The sequence below is a fragment of the Alligator mississippiensis genome, chromosome 1, assembly GCF_030867095.1.
Source record: "Alligator mississippiensis isolate rAllMis1 chromosome 1, rAllMis1, whole genome shotgun sequence".
Taxonomy (NCBI): Eukaryota; Metazoa; Chordata; order Crocodylia; family Alligatoridae; genus Alligator; species Alligator mississippiensis.
This window is the reverse complement of record NC_081824.1, coordinates 470,789,761-470,812,869: the sequence shown is the minus strand read 5'-3', so window position 1 is coordinate 470,812,869 and position 23,109 is coordinate 470,789,761. Positions and strand designations below refer to the sequence as shown.

At 46.8% G+C, this 23,109-nt stretch overlaps 1 protein-coding gene across 3 annotated transcripts in view; it reads right to left on the bottom strand.

Moving 5' to 3' along the window:
* Positions 1-23,109, bottom strand: part of MYO7A (myosin VIIA) — a 165,030-nt gene that overhangs the window by 34,248 nt on the left and 107,673 nt on the right. For all 3 annotated transcript variants that reach the window (XM_059722674.1, XM_019479395.2, XM_019479396.2), the window contains 12 exons: positions 19,618-19,776; positions 19,116-19,208; positions 16,613-16,707; positions 14,937-15,021; positions 13,392-13,610; positions 13,146-13,253; positions 11,648-11,857; positions 10,685-10,888; positions 7,761-7,937; positions 5,398-5,481; positions 4,043-4,170; positions 2,731-2,857 (listed from right to left, as the gene is read on the bottom strand). In XM_059722674.1, coding sequence (XP_059578657.1) covers positions 2,731-2,857; positions 4,043-4,170; positions 5,398-5,481; positions 7,761-7,937; positions 10,685-10,888; positions 11,648-11,857; positions 13,146-13,253; positions 13,392-13,610; positions 14,937-15,021; positions 16,613-16,707; positions 19,116-19,208; positions 19,618-19,776 — 1,689 coding nt within the window. The remainder of the gene's footprint in view (positions 1-2,730; positions 2,858-4,042; positions 4,171-5,397; positions 5,482-7,760; positions 7,938-10,684; positions 10,889-11,647; positions 11,858-13,145; positions 13,254-13,391; positions 13,611-14,936; positions 15,022-16,612; positions 16,708-19,115; positions 19,209-19,617; positions 19,777-23,109) is intronic.

The window sequence follows — 23,109 nt, the reverse complement described above, 5'->3', positions numbered from 1 at the left end:
ATACACAATACTCAATATCCACACACGCGTGAGAGCACACACACAATCTTCAAGATTCACACACATGCACACACACAATACGCAATATCCACACAAACATGCGTGTGCGCGTACACACTACTCAATATCCACACACACGTGTGCACTCACACACACAATACTTAATATTCACACACATGTGTGCACACACAGCACTCAATATCCACACACACGTGCGCGCGCACACAATCTTCAAGATTCACACACATTCACACACAATGCGCAATATCCACACACACATGCGTGTGTGCGTACGCACTATGCAATATCCGCACAGTGTGCACACCCCCAGTATTCACACACACATTCAATATCCACATCTGCATGCGCGCGCACACACACACACACACATTACTCAATATCCATACACATGTGCAAGCACACACACACACACACACACACACTGCTCAGCTATCAAGGTGACATGTCTTAGTAAGAGATTAAATACATAGTTATTTATTTAAAAACGCATCATAAAAAGATCCAATTCTGGGCTCTAAGCACTTGCAACCATATTATTGTAAAGACAATTAAGGCTTCCTAATATGACAGATTAATTCAGACAGAAAAACACTCTATAAATCACTTCAATTGATAAGTTTCTATAAAAATGCAAATAGAAATCTGTATAAATCATGTCATACAGATCTCCCATAAATAACTTTGATAGAAAAATGGACAGGTCTATAAATCATACCTCATAGAGATGGCCTACAGATAACTACAACAGACAGACAGCTCTATGAATTAGAACATGGGGATGCTCTATAAGTAACTTAGGTTGACAGCGAGATTAGATAGCAGGGTGCTGCTGAGCACCACCTATAAAATCCACAAACACGCACTAGTGGCTTCAGAACTGCTGCACGAAGCGTGGGGATAAGAAAGAATTTTTCTAACTCTCAAATAAATCTGAATAATGCACTTGCCAAACTGAAGCTTTCACAAGAGCTAATAAGAATAATAAGAATAAAAGCTTTGAATATTTTTGCAAAGGAAAAAAAGGAGAAAGGAAGACAGAGAAATGACAGTTTCCAGCCCTCAGCTCCATGGGTTTTGCTGGAATTTGATGAAGCCAACATTTCCATGATAATATGCTTGTTTTTAGAACTATTAATGTTTTAAGCCCTGACTCGGCCCCTGCATCCATTCCGGTTCCTGCAGAGACTTGTGGGGAGCTCCTTGCAGGTCCGGGGTGTTGCTTTTTTCCAGAATCAAGGCGTTAAAGACCAACCTCCAAGTGGGTCCCTAACCATGCAGACTGCAACAGGGTTGCCCCACAGCCCAGATCAGAAAGTGCAGAATCCTGGCTTCGTTAACATCCAGAGCTTTGCCCCTGATGAAACGGAGCCAGGGTTTCAGCCACAAGATGAATTTTCAGGTCTTGATGAATTAATTTTGAGAAAAGCTGTCCTCTCCTAAAAGAAGCCCTTCTCTATTAAATATTTAAGCACAGGCCATCTCCTGACTTGCTTTCTCAGACCTTGTTTCCAGACATAGTTTGATTTTCTGCTGTTTCACAGATGATTTATCGGCCTTATCAGATTTCCCCTGGCAAGGGCTTGTGGATGATGAAAGGATGGCTATTGCTGTAGTCAGCTCCTCGTTTGAGCACTCAGAACCTCATTCAAAATCCACCAAAGTCAAGAGAAAGGCTTGAACTTTGCTGGTGAGTGGATCAGGCCCCAGAGGGAAATGGGGGTTTAGCTTGAGCAAAGACTGCAAGCTCCTTCAAGGGGCTGAGTCCTGATCTAGCCAAGCATCCAATGAGGGGCTTGACTTTAAGTACTTGAGCTGTCTTGTTGCAGAAAAAGGATCATAGATATTTAGGACCTTTGGAAATCAAGGGTCTAAATATGGGTTTTGGCCAAGATTTAAGAAAAAAAAAGAAAGGAGAACTAAAGAAGTGGCTTGATTTTGGAGCTCCCAGGCACTTCTGAAGGGTTTGCTGCCCAGCATGGCTTAAAACAAAGCTGTTCATTTAAACATGTGAATGTGGACTAAGAGCAGAGGCTACCAGACGGATACATAAGGGAGCAGGTGCTCTCAGGGTAATATGCATGGCGTTAAATCCTGGCATTCATAAAGCAACAGATCCGGAGTGAACGTAAGACCTTTAAGTTACCGTGGGTTTATACATGTCTTTGCAGACACATACATATGCACACGCAAATAAATGTAAACTTTTTGTAAACTTACTATATTGTCTCAGCAAAAAGCAAAACCCAACTACAGGGGGAGAGTATTGTTAACACGAACATTTCAATTAATGGACTTTCTAGATAACCAAATCTTTAGGGAGTATGTGCGTATTTCCGAATCACTTATTTTTCATACTGGTAATTAGATGACTTGATTAGAAGGTTAGTTTTTGGTTTCCAATTCAGTAAAGTATGTGCTTAGTTTTAACCTCAGTTAGGCTTACATTACAGCATAGTCAGTAGACTTTATATATTATATACAGTATAATATGATATATATGATATTGTATATTATATGTTATTGCATATTAGTTATTATACATTGATACAGTTGAATTTTCCTTTAAGATCAGAACCTGGTTTGGAACAATTCATTCTGACACAAATTAAAGATCTGGATTCCTTCGGCTATGAAACCAAAATGAACTGTCGGTCCCAGACTTGGAACAGGAAATGATTAAAAAGTTGTGTCATAAAAGTGATGCTTTACCTTCACAAACTTTTCAGAGGGAGCGAAGCATCCCACACACAGGGACATGAGGATCCAGCCTCTGGCATGGCTGCTTTTGGAAGGATTCTGGGTCAGCTGCTTGCAGATTTGACAGTAGATTTCATCCCTGCGGCAAAAATCACAAATAAATCCCAGGCCCAGCACTGCTGCTCCCCTTTCTCTATATGGAGCACTGATATGCCTAACCCTAAATGGCTATTAGGCATCTCTGAAGTGTCTCCATTGGCTGTAGAGGGGCCTGAGGTACCTAACCTGATCAGACTGAGCTGTTCCCCCTCTTCCCCCAGGCAGGTAACCTGAGGTGTTACAGTATCGAAATGCAGGTGCATAAAGACCTAATTTTACCCCCGGCCATGGTCAGTCACCTCTGGAGCCCAGTGCTCACTTTGCAGAAGTGCTGAGAACTCACAAGTGCAACAGAGGTCAGCGGGAGCTGTGCTTTAAACGTGTAAACGTGCATGGGATGTTGACTACTCCGCAAAATCAAGTCCTAAACATCTGCGTTTGGGAATCCAAAATTAGTCTACAATGTTGACCTTGATCTCTCTTTGTCTCAGTTCCCTATGTGCAAAATGCAGGTCATGATACACTCTACTTTGAGTGAAGAAGCATTCAGATAATACACTGATAAGCCTCATATAAAAGCCCTTGAGGAAAAGAATAATTCTTGCCTTCAGAGCAGAGATGAATAAGGTTCAGTAGATGAGGCATGGGGCCATGCTGTGAACAATGAGGGTATACAAAAAAGGGAAGAGGCGTTCCTCAAGGGAACGCCCATCATTGTGTGTGTTGAATAGGGTCCCACCTTAAAGACGGCATGCCATAATGACCCTCAAAAAGCATATCTAGAAGGGTGCTGACCTAAGGATGCTCAGACAACCATCGCTGGCCTTTCTTACCTTGTGATTGCTCAACTTAACAATCCTTATAGTTCCCTTTGACTATTGTTTTTTAGCATGCAAGAAATAAAATCTATCCTTCTTATGAAAGGTGGCACAGCAAATAATGGGGTAATGGCTTGAATAAAAATAAGCGATGGAAAGAATGAATGACAGTCAATGGGGTCGAAGGCTGGATCCAAAGCCCTCCAAATTTGACAGCCTTAATCCTGGCTGCTTCACTGATCTAAAAGGTCTTCAGATCAAGCCTGAAATGAATATCTAAGAAGATCACGCTATATAGGCTCTGGTCGTACAAAGCAGTTGAAAGGGCAACGGAACAGTTCTGCTGGACTACAGAGATTAGCAACAAAGCTGAGCAGGAGGTTCATCGTTCTGTACTGATATCTAACCTTAATCCTGGCCTGAGGATGCCATTACCAATAATGAAATGGAGCTTCTCCAAGTTGGAGGTAGGCCGGTCTTCGAGCATGCTGTTGCCTTGGAGGGTGGACTCACCATCATGAAGTCTCTTGGTAACCTGTCAACCAGAGACATTGTTCTTGTTGTGTACAACTCGTTGCTGTGGCTCTCACCTCCTCCACCTGTTCCCCCCCAGATCTAGCTGGGACAGTTCTCAGAAAGCATGAATGGGTTTACAAATTTGCTGTCTTTGATCTAGCAGAGGTCTGGCCTTAGTTTGCTACTGCTGAAGACACACCAGGTTTGCCTACTTAGTCTACCTACCATATCTTCACTAATGTATCTCCTTTAGTTTTGCCCATATTTTCCCACAATATTGGGTGCACCTACACGTGTGCTTGACTGCGTAGTAAGCACTGTTACTAATCTTATTTCTGGCCATTACCAAGAATAATTGCCATTACTGCAAAGTCGTGGTGGCACACGGGGCATTTCTAACCCTACTATGTAGTAGCATTAGCGTCACGGTACATGCCCACCAATGCTACGTCACCAAAGTGCTGAGCTATGGCAACGTAGCGTCTTGTGTAGACGTGCCCAGTGTGCTTAGGACAAAGCCTAAAGCCTAAAGCTAAATCAATTTATGTCAGAGGAGGCTCTGGCCTTTCAACTCTTTTCTACTCCATATATATTATTAAAAAAACACAACGGTATACAACAAGCAGAGACAACAATGTGTCTGGAAGCACGCAAGCATGTTTGTGGTGGTAATAATCGATATTCATTTGCTCTGGGAGTGCATGGGGATAAAAAAGAAGGATGGGACCAGGGGGTGACGGGACAGGTTTTCTACCTTAAAGAGCATATGGGAAGGATTTTGAAAAGCACGGAGCACTGATCTAACTGCTCACATGGACAGGGGAGCAGAGATAGCCCAATGCTGAGTGAGTTTGAAAAGCCCACCATGGCCATCTAAGCTGGAAGGGAAGGCAAAATTATTAAGCACAGGCAACAGAGGCCAAAACAGCATGGCAGGAGGCCTCTCTAGCTAGAAGGCCATGCAGATGAAGGGATGTGAGAGAGGTGCTTGATGGATGGAGAGTGGAAGCTGCTCCACACAAAGGGAACTGCGGGAAGGAAGGCATGAATGACTCAGAGACACACGAAGCCAACCTTTCCCCTTAAACACTCCTTAAATCTTTCAGGCACCCGGAGATACAGGTAGCACCAAACCAAGAGGAGGTCTGGCTGCATTTTGTCTAGAGAGAAGCAGAAGAGAGTCAGTGCGCCCTGGAGAGCATCCAATACTGTTTGTGCTTTCTGTCTGCAACACGTTTGCTCTCACCTCTTCAGTCAGCTTGGACTTCTTCTTGAGAGTCAAGGAGACCAGTTTGTGCCTCACACTGTTCTTCTTGTGTCCATCGATGCTCTGAGAAAGAAAGAGGAATTGGGTGTCAAGTATAGCCCTGGTGAGTAGGCTTCCTGTGATACGGACTCAATCATTTTTCAAAATCGCATCATTGCCAGGGCATTCAGAGCACTAATTCGATAGTGCAGCGATGGGCCAGAACCGCCACCCAAAATCCACACTCTCTGAACCATGGTAACATGGATCTGATGAAAGGGTGGGGCTAGATAGCTCTTGAGGTCCTTTCCAGCCCTGGGAGTCTATGATTTTCTGAGTTTCGGAGGGGGTGTCTCTCTCTGTAAGGGTCCAAATAAAAAAAACCCTGTCCTGGATCAACCTGGATGTGGGGAAAATTTGAAAATGGGGCCAAACGACATGGCTCAGATGCAACCCTAATGCTTACTATATTTACTTGCATGACTCGCAAAAAATAGCTGCTGGAAATTGGACTGTGTGTGTTCGATGAGGAAAAGCAGGGAGCAGAGGGCTCATTCCTGTAGGAGCTGAACTGTCCACTGAACTTGGAGAGCAGCCAGTGGTGCAGGCCAAGTCAGTGGAGGACCTACCCAGCTCAGGAAGTGGGACTAGGTTCAGCTCAGCTAGTAGCATCAACTGAAGGCTCAATCCTGCTGGAGCTAAACTGCCCAGCTCCATTTCCAAGCTGGTGGGCACTGCATCCTGCAGCTAGGGGTTAAGAGAGCAGTCACAGGTTTTTGCTTCCCACCACCCACTACTGCAGCTGCCTGTATTGTCCCTGTTAAAATACCACACTTACCTGTATTCTCAAGGAAAGAGCATTTTTATTTCATCCCACCTTCCAAAAACAGGGTGCATGTCTTATTTGGGGGCATGAGGTATGTAAGACAATGTGGTAGTCATTTTAGAGATGGCTACCTGTGTAAATCCCCCTGTCTTTTATCAATTTAATCGAGGAGATATTTGTACCACTTCGCCAAATCAAAAGTACAGTGGTAATGTCTGAAAGAAACAGTTTGGGCTTGGTCCTACTCCACCTATTATGTGCCTACGTGTGATCCTATTCCACCTTGCTCGAGTCCCTTGAAAAAACATTTAGGCACCAACATCTAAGCCTTAAGACCAAGTCATAGAAAGCAGTGAGCAGGAGGAGCATCCATTCTTTTTTTGCACTAGCTGTTCTTCAGGACTTAAGCAGCGTGGAACAAGCTCACACTTAGGTGCTCAAGTCCGTATAATGTCTAATAGGTGGAACAGAATCTGGCCCTAAGGGTCGATGATAAAATGCCTTGTTAAAATTTACTTCTCTTTGCTAGATGGGTACCAGGCAATGGACAAACCCCCCTTTTTGTGCAACAAGAAAATTAATCATAGATAATTATAGAGAAGAAAGGCTGCTTCTACATGTATATTTTAACTTAATTCAGCTGCACTGGAGATTTATTATCCTGATCAGAAACTTTAACAAAATCACTACACTGGATCATTATTTCTCAGCTTGTGTCTCCAGTGATGTGCTTCGTATATTCAGATCAGTGAAGGGTCAAATTTTTTGGCATCGGAACCACAAATTAAGCCCCACACCCTCCCCAAGTGCCACTCTGATCCCATTCCCCTACCCCATCTGCTGCTCTGCTTCCTGCTCTCTGCCCTATCTGCCACTGCTCTGCCTGTACCCTCCCCAGTCTGTCAAGGGACACGCACAGAGGCTGCCTATGTCACTTATGGCACGTGCGCTACGGGATGGCCACCTCTGATTTAGATCTACAAAAAACAGAGAGACATTCATTCTCATGTGGCTCATGGCATAATTCAGAAACACTTCCTAAGGACAGTAGTACCATTTAGTGTAATACACTACCAGCAAGCCAGAGCCTAAAATGTTTAATGGGGTCTTCTGTAAGACAGAGTCTCAAAGATAAAAGCATATGAACTGTCAGAGTGCAATGGCCTATCCTGCCTGAGGTCCTGTTTTTGAGGCTGTCAAAGCAAGACTCTCCCAATGAATTATCACAGTTCTGTAATGCAGCTAATGATGAAATCCTATTTAACATTGAAAGATTTTTTTTCTGACCTCATAGTGGGTTTGTTTCACAGTACGATCACAAATCACCCCACCTTCTACTCCAAGTTTAAAGTCTACTTCTTTGCCCTGCCTTCTCTAACGTCACCAGAGCAGAATGAAGCAAAACTGCATGACACGCAGAATTCTCCGCGCTGGGGAGAAGGTAAGATTGAGAATAAACCCCAGGTCCCACCGGCTGTTTGATTGGCCTTAACGAAGAATAAAGAAAAAGCTTCTCTCACCAACATGTATCTCTCACCTCTCCTTCCCCCTGTAGGGCCTGCAGTTCTTTTTTATAGGTCTTCTTCCCTAGAGTCTCATAGATTTTGGTCATCACGGGAATCTTCTCACTGCCATCACTCATTGCTGTGTGGTACTTAGGCTCAGGAAGGTCTCCCATGAAACGAAGGATAGTGATCCACACTGCGAGGGCTGCCTATTTGGAATAAAAGTTTAACTTCTTGAGTTTTTAGCCTAGACAGTTGTAATGTAATGAATCCACGTTAACTGGTGATTAGACACTTTGCTATACAAATCAGCTAGTAGAAACTTTGCAACCATACAGATAATGCCTAGAAGTCCTGCTCAAACAGCGCAGACAGGCACCACTTGAGCAAAAGGAGGATCTTGTCGAGCTATTAGGAGTTTACAGTCTATGACAAACAGTCAAGTGATTTTGAAGGCATCTAGTATAGGGTAGTACTGAATATGTGGGAAAAAATGACAAAACATGCACAAAATGAAAATAAAACTAAAATTGTGCATTACAGACCAAAATCTTTTAAATAATCTACTCCTCCAAGTCAGAGAGGTGAAACATGAAGAGGTGAAATGATTTACCTGTATCACAAAGGGGTTTGTACCAGCTAAGATTTTTTTTGTCCAATAGTTCACCAGATATATGAATGGAAAGGCTGGCAGAACATGAAGGAAAGCTGGATCTAGCTTTTTACAAAATCTAGCATCATTGAGGAGTTTGGGCTCAGTTCTTGTGCACAGACTTTTGTCCACCCTCGAGGAATCGATGTCTGTCCTGTTCTTACCAGACAGGTCACATGAGTCCTTTTGAGACCTTTGGGCACCTATACATACCATGGGTTTTAATCCTCATTAAATTAAAGAGGTTTATAAAATTTAAACTTGTTTATTTTGGAGCATCACATCAGTGTTTGCATGCACTAGGCTTTAAAACAAATTAAGTTTTGGAGCATTGCATCAGTATTTGCATGCATTAGGTTTTCAAACAAATTAAGCCCAGTCTCTGGCCGGTGCCACAGGAGAGCGCGATGGTCCAACGTTAACCCCCCCAGCCTGGAGCCCCGCTAACTCATGCCCTATCCCCATGCCCATGCCACAGGGAGCTAGCAAACTGTACAAGAAAAAAAAAAGTGTAAGCAATTCAAAAGCGAAAGCAATTCGAAGGGGTGAACTACAAAAAGTCGCAGCCATCCGGTGGACAAAGAGGCTTATTATACATCTTTGAGTGACTTTTAAGGCTGTGCGAGGCTTCGGACAGAGCTTTGGATCCAGAAAAGATCTGGACACTTTGGAGTCTGAAGCAGCACATCCGGGTCGAAGTGCTGCCCAAAGCGGTTCAGAGCCGCCTCGGAGATCCGGCCATGGGGTATAATGGGGAAACAATAAAATAGCTAAAACTTTGTTGTTTTTTGTCCAATTTGGATGAAATTTTCAGGGTGGCAGACTCTGCAGAGAGCATGAAGCCTGCCAAGTTTCAAGAAGATCGGTACAGAGATTTAGGGGGAACAGCACCCTAAATTCTTGAAAGCAGAAGTCATGTCACGTCTAGGTGTTACAACATAGCGGGGTGAAAACTGCAAGGCTGGTAGCTCTTACTGAGGCTACAAAGCCTGCCAAGTTTCAAGAAGATCAGTGCAGGGGTTTGGGGGGAACTGCACCCCAAGCTGTGGACAAGCAAAACTCGTGCTATGGGTGCTTATGGGACTGACTGTGTCTGTCTTGGGCAGGGAGGGGAGACACTGCTGCAGTCCTAGCTGCTAAGCGGCTGTGTTCCCAGTTACCAATTAATCAATCATGATTCACTCAGGGACCAGGGATTCAGGGACCAGCTCAATACACAGGACCTAGTTACTACATAACGACTCAACGAGCATCAATTAGCACCTACAAAACCAGGCTGAGGAAAGGAAAGACTCAATACAGACAATCAGCTGCCCCAAGACAGACACAGTCTTGGCATGAGTTTTGTCTGTCAGCAGCTGGGGATGCAGGGCACCAGACTCCCTCTGCACTGATCTTGTCCACAGCTGGCAGATGTCACAGCAGGGGCCACCATCCCTGCAGCTGTCACCCCTCTGCGCCTTAGCACACGCAGGATCACCCATGGCATGAGTTTGCTTGTCCGCAGCTTGAGGTGCAGTTCCCCCCAAACCCCTGCACTTAACTTCCTGAAACTTGGCAGGTGTCATGCGCTCAGCAGACACTACCATCCCTGCAAGTTTCATCCAAATCAGAGAAAACAACAAAGGTATAGATATTTCCTGGATTCCGCATTATACCCTATGGCCGGATCTCCGAGGCAGCTCCAAAGCTTCAGAGCCACTTCGGCCGGATCAAGGAGGAAACCTGGTCCGGGGCGCCGGATCGCATCGCAGCCATCCGAAGCAGCCGGATCTGAAGCCGGATCAGATTGCTGCTGACTCACACAGGCCTAGCACCTTTGTGTTTGCATGCAATGAATCCATGGAAGTGGCACTTTGATTCCCAGTAAACTACATCTGAGGAGTTTTAGTTTAATGCACCAGGACTTTTAAAGTATCGAGAAATCCCACTCGTGCAAACAGTCATGCAGTTCCAGCACAAGAAAGGGCAAAAATATGGCATGTACAACGGCTTTGGTGACAGCTTCAGTACAGATACCAAGGAAAAAGATTGACTCAATATTTTGCCCTCTGGCAGTATCTTAGGGCTGAGGCATACTGCTAGGACTGTGGAAGCCCAGAATGAATTGATGCTACATATTTACACCTGCTTGGTGAACAAGGACTTTACTCACTACTGAGCTGTAGTCAAACTGGTGGACTCCGCTGGGCTAGAATCCAGCTGGTGTCCTAGATAGGAGGGGCTCACTCGTCTCATACCAGTCCCCTGAGCTAGGCAGCCCCATTTCTCGTGTGCAGAACTGGTTTTTATTCCCTCTCTTACCAACTGGTCGCCTTCATCCTCATGATACAGAAGAGGCTGCTTGAGAGGCCGGCGGATGTAGGTGTGTGTTGTCGTGCCCTGGAAGTACGTGGCTGCAAACTTGGCAAACTTGTACTCTGAGAGGTCTTCCTCCTCTTCCTCAGGGAGGGGCAAAGCTGCATCTAAATCTTCTTCCTCCAGCTCCTTCTGGACACGCTCGAGGTCCTAGAGAGAGAAGAAAACAGGGACCCTCCATTTGGCTTTGTGGTTTTAAAAGATCTTTCTTTTTGGACTTGACCTTGCTCCTAGTTTTGGCACTGATTTCATGGGTTGATATCAGCCCCTAAGGAAAGAATGGGCACGAAGGAGTGAACACAGCCCTGGCACTGGACTCCACATGGTCTCATTGGCTGTAGTACATCAGGATGGCTACCCCTGCACACAACCTGAGTGACTAAAAGGGGCAGCAGGCCCCTCTTTAAGTCCACTTGGGGCACTAACTATAGGCAGGTCTACACTAAAGCCTGCGGCTTTTTCTCCAAATGCTTCTCCTAATTCCTGATACTAGCTTGTCTCCTGGTTCCTGAATGTGGCTCCTGCACTTTGCCTTTTCCTCTGTTCCAGTCTTCATTTTGAACCTTCGGGTCAGACACCCCATGCACTGCTTCATTCCCACAACTCCCTTTGCAGTCACTAGTTTCAATGGGGCTGGTCCCAAGCAAGGGCAGCATATAGTTCATTGTGCTAGGGATAACTGCTGGGCTGGGTCCCAAAGGCAGCAGTAGGTGGGGCAAGCATGGAAGAGTTAATATAAACTTTCCAAAAACTAGGCATCATAGAACGATCATGCTAAACTAAGGGAGGATGGGCCTCAATAGCCACAGACTTCAAACTGTCCCAAACTATGAATATGCTGCTAATGGGTTTAACTTCTCAGCAGCCCCTGGCAGCCCCATATATTGCTGTACGCCACCTGCACTGTACCTCAAAGCCATTGGGCGCCTGTCCTTCCTGGCCTGGAAGTGAGGTAGTTGTACCGAGGAATCCAAACATTTTGTCCACCATGTCCGAGTCGTTCACTGGCTCGTTTCGGGCTTTCTCCATCTTTTCTAAGAATTCCTTCTTCCGGCGGGCTTCCTCCTTTTCTTTCACCTCCCTCTCAGCATCTTCCCGGGCCAACTGAGCCAGGCGCACCTAGAGGAGCACAGTTCAAAGATGACTCTATATATTGCTCTCTCCAACAAGCTGGAACTCAAGCATGATGTCCTGGCTTTAGAAAAGCGGGCTGATTAAGCACTAGATAGATACTTGGGATGAACCACTTACATCTCTGTGACTCATACAATACGGGTAGAACAATATTTCTTCCTTCCTCTTTTTTTAATGCTCACTCAGAGCATATCCACCTAGGCAGCGGGACTGTCTCGCACTCTCTATGTATGTTCTTCACCTAGCATATGGTATCCCAAACTGAGCTGGGGCCTTTATAATTACCATAAAAATAACAACAACAATGCAATAATTACAATCATCACCCATTTTTTTTTGCCTCCCTACCTACCATCTGACACCTCCAGGGAAGGAGTCCTACCTCATCAACACATCAAAGAGCTACTCAAACACAGCTCACAAAGACACTCTCATGGACCCAGAGGGACAGACTTCCATCTTCAGCTCCCTCTGTGCAAAAATGAAATTTATTTCCAACCTATGGGGACTTTTTACCATCTTGTACCATCTACACTTTTCCCAGAGCCTGACGAAGGGACTTTGATTCCTGAAAGCTTGCAGAAAAGGACAATTTTCTTGCCATTTTCCAGTTGGTCTAATAAAAGCTATCATGTTGAAACCAAGAGTTCTAGTTTTTTTGTATGCCGATCATCACCCATGGCATTCGGATGCAGCGGTTTGGAAATTCAGGGGCAGCTTGTTCAAGTTAAAGCACTTTACTGTTTCATAGTTTCATAGTAGCTAGGGTCAGGAGGGACCTGAACAGATCATCTCACCTGACCCTCTGCCACAGGCAGGAATGGATGCTGGGTTCACAAGACCCCAGAGAGGTGATCGTCCAACCTCCTCTTGAATTTGCCCAAGGTAGGGGCAAGGACGTCCCTGGGAAGTTGATTCCAGATTTTGGCCACCCTAACTGTAAAATATTGCCTTCTGATCTCTAACCTAAACCTATTCTCCATCAGCTTGTGACCATTGTTCCTCGTCACCCCAGGTGGTGCTGGGGAGAAAAGGGCTCTACCTGTTTGAGGTTGATCTCCCCTGATGAGCTTGTAGGCAGCTACTAGGTCCCCCCTCAGCCTCCCTACTGAATTAAATGCACATGATACAAGCCATATAGCTAGGCGTTATGCTGTTGTTTGGGATTCTGCCTCCAAATTTATTTTACTCTGTCCCTCAAGTCTTTCAGCAGGGGTAGAATCAGACCCTCAAACACAGAGAGAAACTGTGAAAGAGAGGAGTCATAAAGTACTTGGTGCTTCTTTTCAGCTTCCTCTTTGGCTTTCTTGGCGCTCATCTCCTTTCGGAGACGCTCCTCTTCTGCCAGCCGAAGTTTCTCTGCTTCCAGGCGGCGGCGATACTGGGGAAAGAAATGCAAACTGGCTTTGACGAACACAGGTGACATTTTTATTTGTCCCCTGAAGAGCCCGCAATACAAAACCACCTCACTTCTTCCATCCCATGTACTAGCAAACAGCCATTCTTGAACGGTACTTACTTCTCCCTTCAGGCGCTTATACAGCCTTCGGGCAATCATGCCCCTGGCATAGGCCTGGATCGTGAGGACAGCCCAAAGCCGATGGCGGAAAGCCCTACGCACAAGGTAACCGCGGCATTGTGCCTGGAAGTCGATGATGCGCCTACGAGCCATGTGGTACTGCTTGTGCAGCTTGTGTGAACGGTAGAGGGCCTGGAGCCTCAGGAACCCGATCTTCATCTGCAAGGGAAAGAGGGTTAAGACCCCACGCCTATTGAAGATCTTGCCTGGTCTAATCAGGGTGCCTTCTCCAAGCACTTTTCTCACTGCTGTAAAGAAAAACAAGCTGATATCAGCAACAACCATACACAGCCGGGAGCTGCCTGGAGGCAGCAGAGGGGGAATAAAAAAAAGGGCTGTAGGATTTGAGGCTGGATCCAAAGCCCACCAAAAGAAAGGAAAGCTTTTCCACTGACTTCAGGAGGTTTCCAACCCAGGCCAATGGTTTCTACAGTTGTCATACATAGATTTGCCTTCCCTTGAGAAGTTGGCTCTGCACAAAGCCCTAGGACCATTGAGAGAGAGGCCCAGCACCTCCATGAGCAGAGTCCCTCCCCAGTCCTTGCTCCTACAGCGTCTTCCACATCATGGAGCCCTTACGTTGACTCAGTCATTGACAGCTTTTAGGCTGAGCTTTTGCCTGCGGGATCATACTGCATAAAAACAGCCATCCCTCAGCTGATCTGATGCCTTGGAGCAGCCTTTGAAGGTCTCCTGCAGGGTCAGGGGACCCACACAGTGTACCCACGTGCCATCCTGTCCTCTCTTTGCAGTTCTCTGCTAGGCTTGGGGATGCTAAAGAGAGCAGAGGGCCGCACGTGGTGGTGGCAGCGGTGGCTGCAGCTGTAAAGCCGAAGGGCCAAATTGAGATCAAGCGCACTTCCAAGAGGAGAGCTGCACTTCTGCCAGCTGTCTCGGTCCTGGAGCCTGCAGCCTCATGAGGAACAGTGCAAGTCTTTGGGTATGTCCTACACCATGTCCCAAGTGCTAGCACATCTGCTCCTGCTTGCACACGCCAAGTCTGGAAATATGGTGATGAAACCATTCCAGGTGTGCCGATACGGTGGCCTCATTAGGCGTGCTGGAGACAGAACAGCTTCTGGAAGCACCCCCAGAGCACCTTCACTGCTGCATTTTGGGGTTTAATGATGCGTGCAGGATGTGCGATCAGGAATGCTCCCTTCTGAAAGCACTTGGGACACTGTGGAAACGTACCCTGGGAGGCCCCAGGTGCCCATCTGGTATAAAACGGGTCCAACTCATGACAGGTTTGAGGAGGATGACCGAATAGGAGGCTATTCCCTTTGCTGGAGCCTGCAGCAGCAAGAGAATAACGTGCTCCTTTGTTCCTCCCTTCCTTTGACACACACGGGCCAGTTCTTTCCTCTCGGGCCTCTCCTCCAGGGAGAATTCAAGCAGACATGGGAAAAAGTGAACACCGAGGGCCTGCAGTGAATAGCATTATCAAGGCAGTAGAGGGCACACAGCAATGCCTGCCACACTTACGGCTCCGTAATTCTTCCGGCAGTTGTGTCCTCGCCAGTACCTCTGAATCATCAGGGCCGAGTTTCTCACTTTCAGGAAATTGGACCTGGAAAGGCATTTCAGTCACTTGTCTTTGCTGTCCTGCTCCCTGCAGTTACCCCTCTGGTGAGCGAGGAGAGCTGGCCTCATTCTTTAGATAGTTCAGGCTGGGCAACCTTCACTCCCTTCAGCTCTGCTGTCTCCCTGCCAATGCCTGCCCCCCCCCCCGGCCTTCCTTTCCTTTGCCAGATGAAGGATGGGGTTACAGGACCAGTACTGCGTTCCTCTACCTCTTCTCTGTGCTTCAGCCAAACCAAGTGATGGCAAGAGGGAGAGCCATTCAATTGTGGTGCAATGGGAGGTGAGCGAGGCTCAGGACCCCTTACCTGCTGTGCGACTCCTTGGACCCATGTCCTTTACACCACCTCTTCTGCCTTTTCCCCTTGCCAGGCTAGCTTCATCTGCACCAAGTTGCCTACCCTCCAGGCATCTGGGGGCCTTTTTGGCAGGGACCCCTGGGCCCGGGCGCAGCTGGCCCGTGCGTTAATCCACCTATGCCCTGAGCCCTGCACCCATTTGGGATCTCTCTTATTTCTAGTCTTGCACTGCAGTCTCTTCAAGATAAAGGACCAGATGTTCAGGGGGCGTTTGCTGGTCTTGCTCCCTAACTCTCACAAACCTACCCCTTGCACTCCAGTCTCTCCAAGATAAAGGACCAGATGTTTAGGGGGTGTTTGCTGGTCTTGCTCCCTAACTCTCACAAACCTACCCCTTGCACTGCAGTCTCTCCAAGATAAAGGACCAGATGTTCAGGGGATGTTCTCCAGTCTTGCTCCCTTAACTCTCACAAACCTACCCCTTGCACTGCAGTCTCTCCAAGATAAAGGACCAGATGTTCAGGGGGTGTTTGCTGGTCTTGTTCCCTTAACTCTCACAAACCTACCCCTTGCACTGCAGTCTCTCCAAGATAAAGGACCAGATGTTCAGGGGGTGTTCTCCAGTCTTGTTCCCTTAACTCTCACAAACCTACCCCTTGCACTGCAGTCTCTCCAAGATAAAGGACCAGATGTTCAGGGGGTGTTCTCCAGTCTTGTTCCCTTAACTCTCACAAACCTACCCCTTGCACTGCAGTCTCTCCAGGATAAAGGACCAGATGTTCAGGGGGTATTTGCTGGTCTTGCTCCCTTAACTCTCACAAACCTATCCCCAGCTGATGATCTGGCCGTCTCCATTTTCCATGAAGTGCTTTGCACACTGAACAGGGTGGATTTGCCTAACATCATGCAGCAAATCATGTCACAGTCAAGGTCAGGCTAGACCTCCATGGTACAAATAATCTGGCATCCTCTTAGCAACCTTGTCAGCCTAGCCTGAGAATCAGCAATCCTGCAGCAAAATCTGACCTGCATTACCGTGTCCTGGCAGTCATCACGTTTCCTTGTGCGCCGATCCCTGTTCTAACCTATGTGCATCACCTTGCACAGATAAGGAGAGAGCAACGGATCAGATGCACTGCTACGGGGCAGAGTAAGCTAATGGCAGCTGAGGACGAGACAATACTGTTTAATCAGGGGGCGGTAGGCTGCAGGGCACTGTGCTCGGGAGTCACACCAACCCATCCTCCAGTATTCAGTGAGCTTTCCCCCTGCATCCCATACCTGTCTTTAAATCCACGCACCACCTTCTGGATGAGGATGACCTTGTCTGTGATGGCCTTGTCCCTTTCAATCTCCAGCAGCATGTCGTGGTGATCCTGAGGAATGAAACGGCACAACAGCTACACCTTAACAGTTGTGGATGAGGAGCTGGTTGGAAGCTCCTCTTCTGAAAGGTCCTTCCCACCCAGCCACACCTCTGAGGATGTCCCACTTCACCATTCACCACGTCCAGGGCCGTGTGGTCCAGCCACCCTCTTCTGATCGAGGAGAAAGGGACTAGGACCTTTTCACTTCATTAGTGCCCCATCTGAAAAGGCCAGGAGGTGTGACCCCTGCATACCTGCGTATGGCCCACAGACAGGACGCTAGTAATGGCTAAATGAGTCTTTCTGTGGTTCAGTTAGCAGAGGTTGCTACCGGGCACCTGATGTGCTGGCGTTTCACTTCACACTAGTTAACAGGACAGTGCAAGGTTCAGGACCCAGGAGAACCTCATGACCAGGGATCTCTAGTTTAAAAAAAAATCCCCAATTTTTGGTTTAAAAATTAGTAATCCCAAATCCACGTTTTCCCATGATTAAAATGAAACACCACTAATAGATAGCTATAGATAGTGGTGTTGCATTTTAATCATGGGAAAATGTGCATTTGGGGTTACATATCCAGGTTGCAGATGTATTGGTCTAGAGGAAAAAGCAATCAGGACTCATGGTAGAGGTGATATCTTTTATTAGACAAACTAGATTTTTGCAAAAAAAAAAAAAAAAAAAAATTAATTGCAATTAAAGCTTGCAATTCAAGACATTGTTTTTTGCAAAAATATAGTTGGTCTAATTTTTAGACCAACTAGATTTTTGCAAAAGAAAAAAAAATCTTTAATTGCAAGCTTTAATTGCAATTGAAAAAATTTTTTTGCAAAACTGTTTTGCAAAAGTCTAGTTGGTCTAATAAACAATATCACCTCTGCCACGAGTCCTGATTTGGGGTTACTTTTTCTTAACTGAAAATTGGGGATTGTTTTAAATCAGAAAAAACCAGGATCCCTGCTCATGACAGAGCTGGGAATAATGTCTGGGCCTCCTGATTCTCAGTCCATTGCTCAGATGAAGTGTAAAGGCTGCACTGTCTCAGGACAATAAGGAGGGCTCAGGGTAAAACCTCGCCCCTTCACTCTGAGCTTCCTTGTTTGACAGTCAAGTCTCGCAGTCGTAGCCGGCTTTGGTTCCTTTCCTGGCCGCTGGCTATGATGGCTACTTACATACACCCGCACACGTTTCCTGTTTCATCTGACCTTGTTCTGCCCTTCACAACCTCTTCATTTCCCTGCTTCCTGCTCTGACAGCTGCGGGGGCCTGATAACGCTCTCTGGAAAGGAAAACTAATGGGATATCATAACTGGTTTCTAAGAAATAGATTGGAGGGGGGTGGGGAGAGTGGCATTTAAAAATCAGCCAGCAAGATTACATCTGAGAAACACTACAGTAAAGTCATCCAGCTCTGAGCCCGTTCCTTGCTGGGTCTGCCTGGTTTTCCTACAGGGATTTAGAGATTCATCTTGAGATTATGGGAACAGGAGAAAGACAGCTCTTTGTTACTCTGCTCTTGTCCCCATAGGCAACATCCTGGCAACATAAGGCAGCACTGCGCTGCCTTGGTTGATCTACAGAGAGCTGTGATAGTGGCCCCCAACCTGCTGATTGCCCCCTCAAAGGCCATGTGCTGAAGAGATGTATTGTAGGTAAGATCTCTCGGTCATGCCCAGTGGGTCTCTGACCAGGCTGATCCTTTTCTGTCCCCTGTGCAAGCTTTCACAGAGGGTCACCATAGCCTTGAAGCCCGGGATAGCAATCTGCCCCATGGGAACCTGACAAAAGCCTTTGGAAGAGCCCTGGGACACGTTGGTAGATGTTGGGTATCTGTGCTACTCCATTGATCTCTAATTGCCTAGGAGAGACTGGACTCTTCAGGCCAATGAGCCTTGATTGCAGCTTACGCTGCTCTTTTGGAGCTGTCCCATGGCCCGAGCATGGGGGTGGGGGAGTGAAAAGAAAACTTGACTCTCTCAACATCTCCATGGACATCAGTGAGCTACGGAGCATCTCTCATCCAACCCCAGATCTTCAGGAACCACTTCAGAGTGGCCTTGAAACCTCTCCTTAGGGAGTTAATTGCTATGTAACGGCAATGGAGTCGCTAGCTTCCCCTCTGGAGGGAGAAGAAGTGGCTAAGCAGCCACAAAGCTGGCCTGCAGCTCCTGCAGCAGAGAGGCCTGCCCTACCCCAGATGTGACCAGTGCCCTATGTGTAGGCGTTCACAGGATTTCACTCTAATCCTAATCCCCAGCCCACACCAAATTTGTAACCAAACACCAGCTACTTGAGCCAGTCTTTATCAAGCCAGGCCAGAGACTTGAGCTATGGATGGGGCTTACCTCTAGTAATGGAGCCCACTAGAGGAGGATTATTTGATTCCTTCAAAGCTAAAGACCCTGGGAGGACCGTACCTTCAGGAATATTTTTGTCTTCCCAATCTGCCAGTCATCATCTTTCCCTAGCACAGCTTCAGCGATCCGCTGGCATGTCCCACGCAGGTCCCCCTAGGAGAAGGCAGTCATTGGGATCTGCCAGTCACAAGCTGGACATGAACATCTGCCTGCTATCAATGCAGGGCTGCATTCTGCTTGGGCTTCCACCTATTTTACGCTGCTGTAATTTTGGTGATTGTAACAGAGTAATCCTCACGTGCAGGTTTCCTTCTACCACCTGAGCTAGAAGCACAGCTTGAAGCTGAGCATCTGACACCCAGGCTCAATTCTTTATCCACGATGCTGTCACTGCCGACTGTAGTGTGTGCACAGTGTATATGCAGTCATGGAGGAAGACCTGTATCTCTTAGGGGCACAACGTACTGGAGAGAGACAGAGTCTGGATGCACTGTGCTTCCAGTAAGATACCAGTGGACGGGCTGCAGGGTAAAAATGGCTTGTAATGGGAGGAAACATGTACCTGCTTATATGCCGGCTTCACCCCTGGCATGAGGACGCGGTATCTGTCCACAAACTCTACGAAGGTGTAGCGGATGGGATAGCCAGCTCGGCGGATCCGGATCGTCTCCATCATCCCTGAGTACCTCAGCTGGCGAACACACAGCTCCCGGTCAAACAACTGAGGAAGGAAACAACAGATGGGAATCAGAGAGGGTCTTGTTTGCATTTCAAAACTCGCTGACCTGCCAAAGGGTGCAAGCACCAGAGCCCAGCTAAGGATAGGCTGGATGTAGCAGATCTGCTGGAGCCTCAGAGAGGACAAAAGGGCAGGCGACAGATTGGACCTTTGCCCTATAGTCCTGAAGCATTCAGGATCACAGTTTTTTACAACCCTAATCCTAAAAGGGGCTGAGTGCATTCAATTCAGCCCTTTGGTTTAATACCTACTTAAGAACAGAAGAGCTGCTGTACTGGTCTTGGGTCCATCTAAGCCCAGTAGTATCCTGTTCCTCATGGTATCAGATGCTAAGGGGCAGAGTTTTACAGCAGGGCATATCCAGAAGGATCTGCCCCTCTCCCTCTTACAGCTTCCAGCAGTGGAATAGAGAAACCTACTGGGATATACTATACTATAAAGAACTAAAAGGTCCAGGCAAAGCTTTTTAGACACTGCTCATATGAAAGACCTTTCCTTACAGAAGAGATGAACCCATTTTGGGTTGCTTTCAGGGCAGTGGTAACAGAAACCTAAGCTGTAACTGAGCGTGAAGAGTATGAAGTGCTCTTATTGATTTTGATGTTCTTGTTCATTAACTCTGGATGCACAGTCAAAGCTTTAGGCATCCGGGTGCCCACACAAGTATCTGAGCACCTCCAAAGTTTTTATGTATCGAACCTACCCATGCCCCTGGCAGGGTAGGGAGGTATTTCATTATAGATGGGGAGTGCCAGGAGGTATCAGCCCTGAGGAGTTTGGCTTTTAAGACATCAGGCCAAACACAGAGAAGGGGCCTAAACCAGTCCAGTATCTGAATGGGTATCTGGGAATGAAGAGTATCTGGGAATGAAGTGAAGCCTGTCTTGGAAGAGCTGGAGCACAGGTGGGATTTCATAGGATTGATAGACCTGAGTGATGGAGCCGGCCTAATCACCTGCTGGCAAAACCTTCTTACCAAGGCACCTTTTCTCTCTTGTTGCCTCCAGGGATGTGAGAGACAACAGTTAATCAAAGCGATTACAGACAGATCAGCTGACGCACAGGGATGGTAAATGAGCAAGCTACTGTTGGCTCAATGAATCAATACAAGGGATCCCAGCCTCCCTTGGAGGTATTGGTGTTGGCTGCAGCAAAGGCTGGAGATTATTGACTGGGGGGTGCCAGTGCTTCTGCTGGGGCCAAAGGCAGAGGTTGCTGGCTACAGGGTCTTGCCCTCCACTCAGGGACAAACTGATCACCATACTTGGGGTGAGGAAGGACCCATGGTCATATTGGTATGGACGGTGAGGGTTTTTGCCTTCCTCTGTAACGGGGGACGTGGCCCTCTATCAGTGATTTGAGTAATCTTAACAAGCTTTTATAGAAGCAGGACGTTGGCTGCCATAGTTCCCCTGCTTTATGTATGACCGGTGAGGGTTTTATGTTGTGTTGTGTCAGGGTTGAGCATTGATGATGCATAGGGGGTGCACATGGGTGCGCTTGCACCTCTTGAGATCAGCCGTGCGCTCCCTGGAAGTGCCAGCGGCGAAACCAGAAGCGCAATTGAGGCTTTGCTGCTGGCTCGGTGATCGGGAGGCACCAGTTGCTCATGGGGTTGAGAGTAGTTTTGTGTAGAGTTTAGATTATGGTTGTATGGCATGGTTTGGATAGGGCTGATCCTGCCTCAGGCGGGGGGTTGGACTACATGACCTCTGGAGGACTCTTCCAGCCCCACTTCTCTAGTCTATGATTCCACGATCACAGAGATTCATCATGAATAGTTGCATACGGCAGCATCAAGTTGGCCAGTAGCATCAGTGATCTCAGGATTAGTCCCCAATTCAGGAACTAAGGAGTTAAGCATGTGCATTACTTGGAGAGTATGAACAGCATCCTTGCAATCAATGAGGCAACTCAGGGGCTTAAGGACTTTCGTGAATCCAGGCCTCACTGAGCTACTGTATTATACAGTGCCAGCAGTTTATTGATTTTCTTTTCTTTCCTCCCACACACTATTTAATTAATCGCATTCATTTCCTTCAGACCAACTACAGCAGCACGCAAAGAGGCAGAGACAGCAGGGCACGGGAACTCGTCTGACTAAGAGGAATCCCCCTGACAGCTGCAAAAAATCAAAGTCTTCTTCCAAAGTAAATTTTAGGGATGGAAGGAGGTGGCTCCCCCACTCCCAGCAAGCTAGGGCCACATTTTAAAATCCTGTGGAATAACAAATGGCCAGGACTTTCCATTGGCCTTTCACTTCCTGCCGTCCTGTTTCCTATCGTGATTGCAGCACTTTATCGCTCGGGGCAGAAAATGAACTCCCAGGCAAATGTTTTTCTTGCGCTGCCCTATGTTCCATTACCTGATTTCTTTTTCTTTTCAGATCTGAACGTTTAAAGCCAATTCTGAAAATAAACCTTTTTCCCTTTTAGTGCAAAATCCCATTATAACAGTGTACCGCATTGCCACTGACCGGCAAGATCAGCCCCACTGAAGTCTCTTTTGGATCCATCTTGTTGTTCTCCTGTTCGCTCTCCCACTTCATAAGTTATTCTGCTCTGCTAAGCTGCTCTTAGCCGTTGTTGGGAAGGGCAGCATATACACTGAACAAACCACCACGTTAATAAATATAATTCTTTTGCTTTTGGATTAAGTTTCATTCTGCTAAATGGGTCTACTGACATCAGGTAGCTGCTGCTGTGAGTGGCAAGATCTGGTCCTTAAACTGCTGTGAAAAAGATGCAAGATCCTTTTCTGCCTTTCTTACCAAATTTTGTCCCCCATCCCTAATTCTCCACAGTTAAATTCTGTCCGCAAATGGTAAGCCAGGATAGAGGTATAACCGAGGGCAAAATGTTGCCCTTGTCTGTGTAACTTGAAAAGACACCAGTCGTGGATAAAATAACTTTCAGGGACAATCAGTAAACAGAAAATGTAATAAGTAAAACGCCCGCTCCATATATTAGCAAACACCAGTGATTGTTCCTAATTCCTGGGTCCAGTCCTGAGAGCTGAGCACGCTCACGTGGAGTTCGATATCTCAGAGTACCTGTGCACCCGGGGGTCCCAGCAGAAATTTGGCCTGGATGGCAGAACCGGGGTCTGGTATTTACGGGTGTTTCCTTTCCTTTCATTCAGTAATGAAAACCTGTCCTGAAAGTGCACATTGATTTTGAAGAAGCCAGGGCAAATGCAAATAAATGTGTCGCTGTTTTACAGCATATCCGTGATGGTTGAGTAATTATTTTTCTTGATTTATGGCTGCTGGCACAATCCACTGAGTAAAAACACACATTTAACGTTCTGCTAACA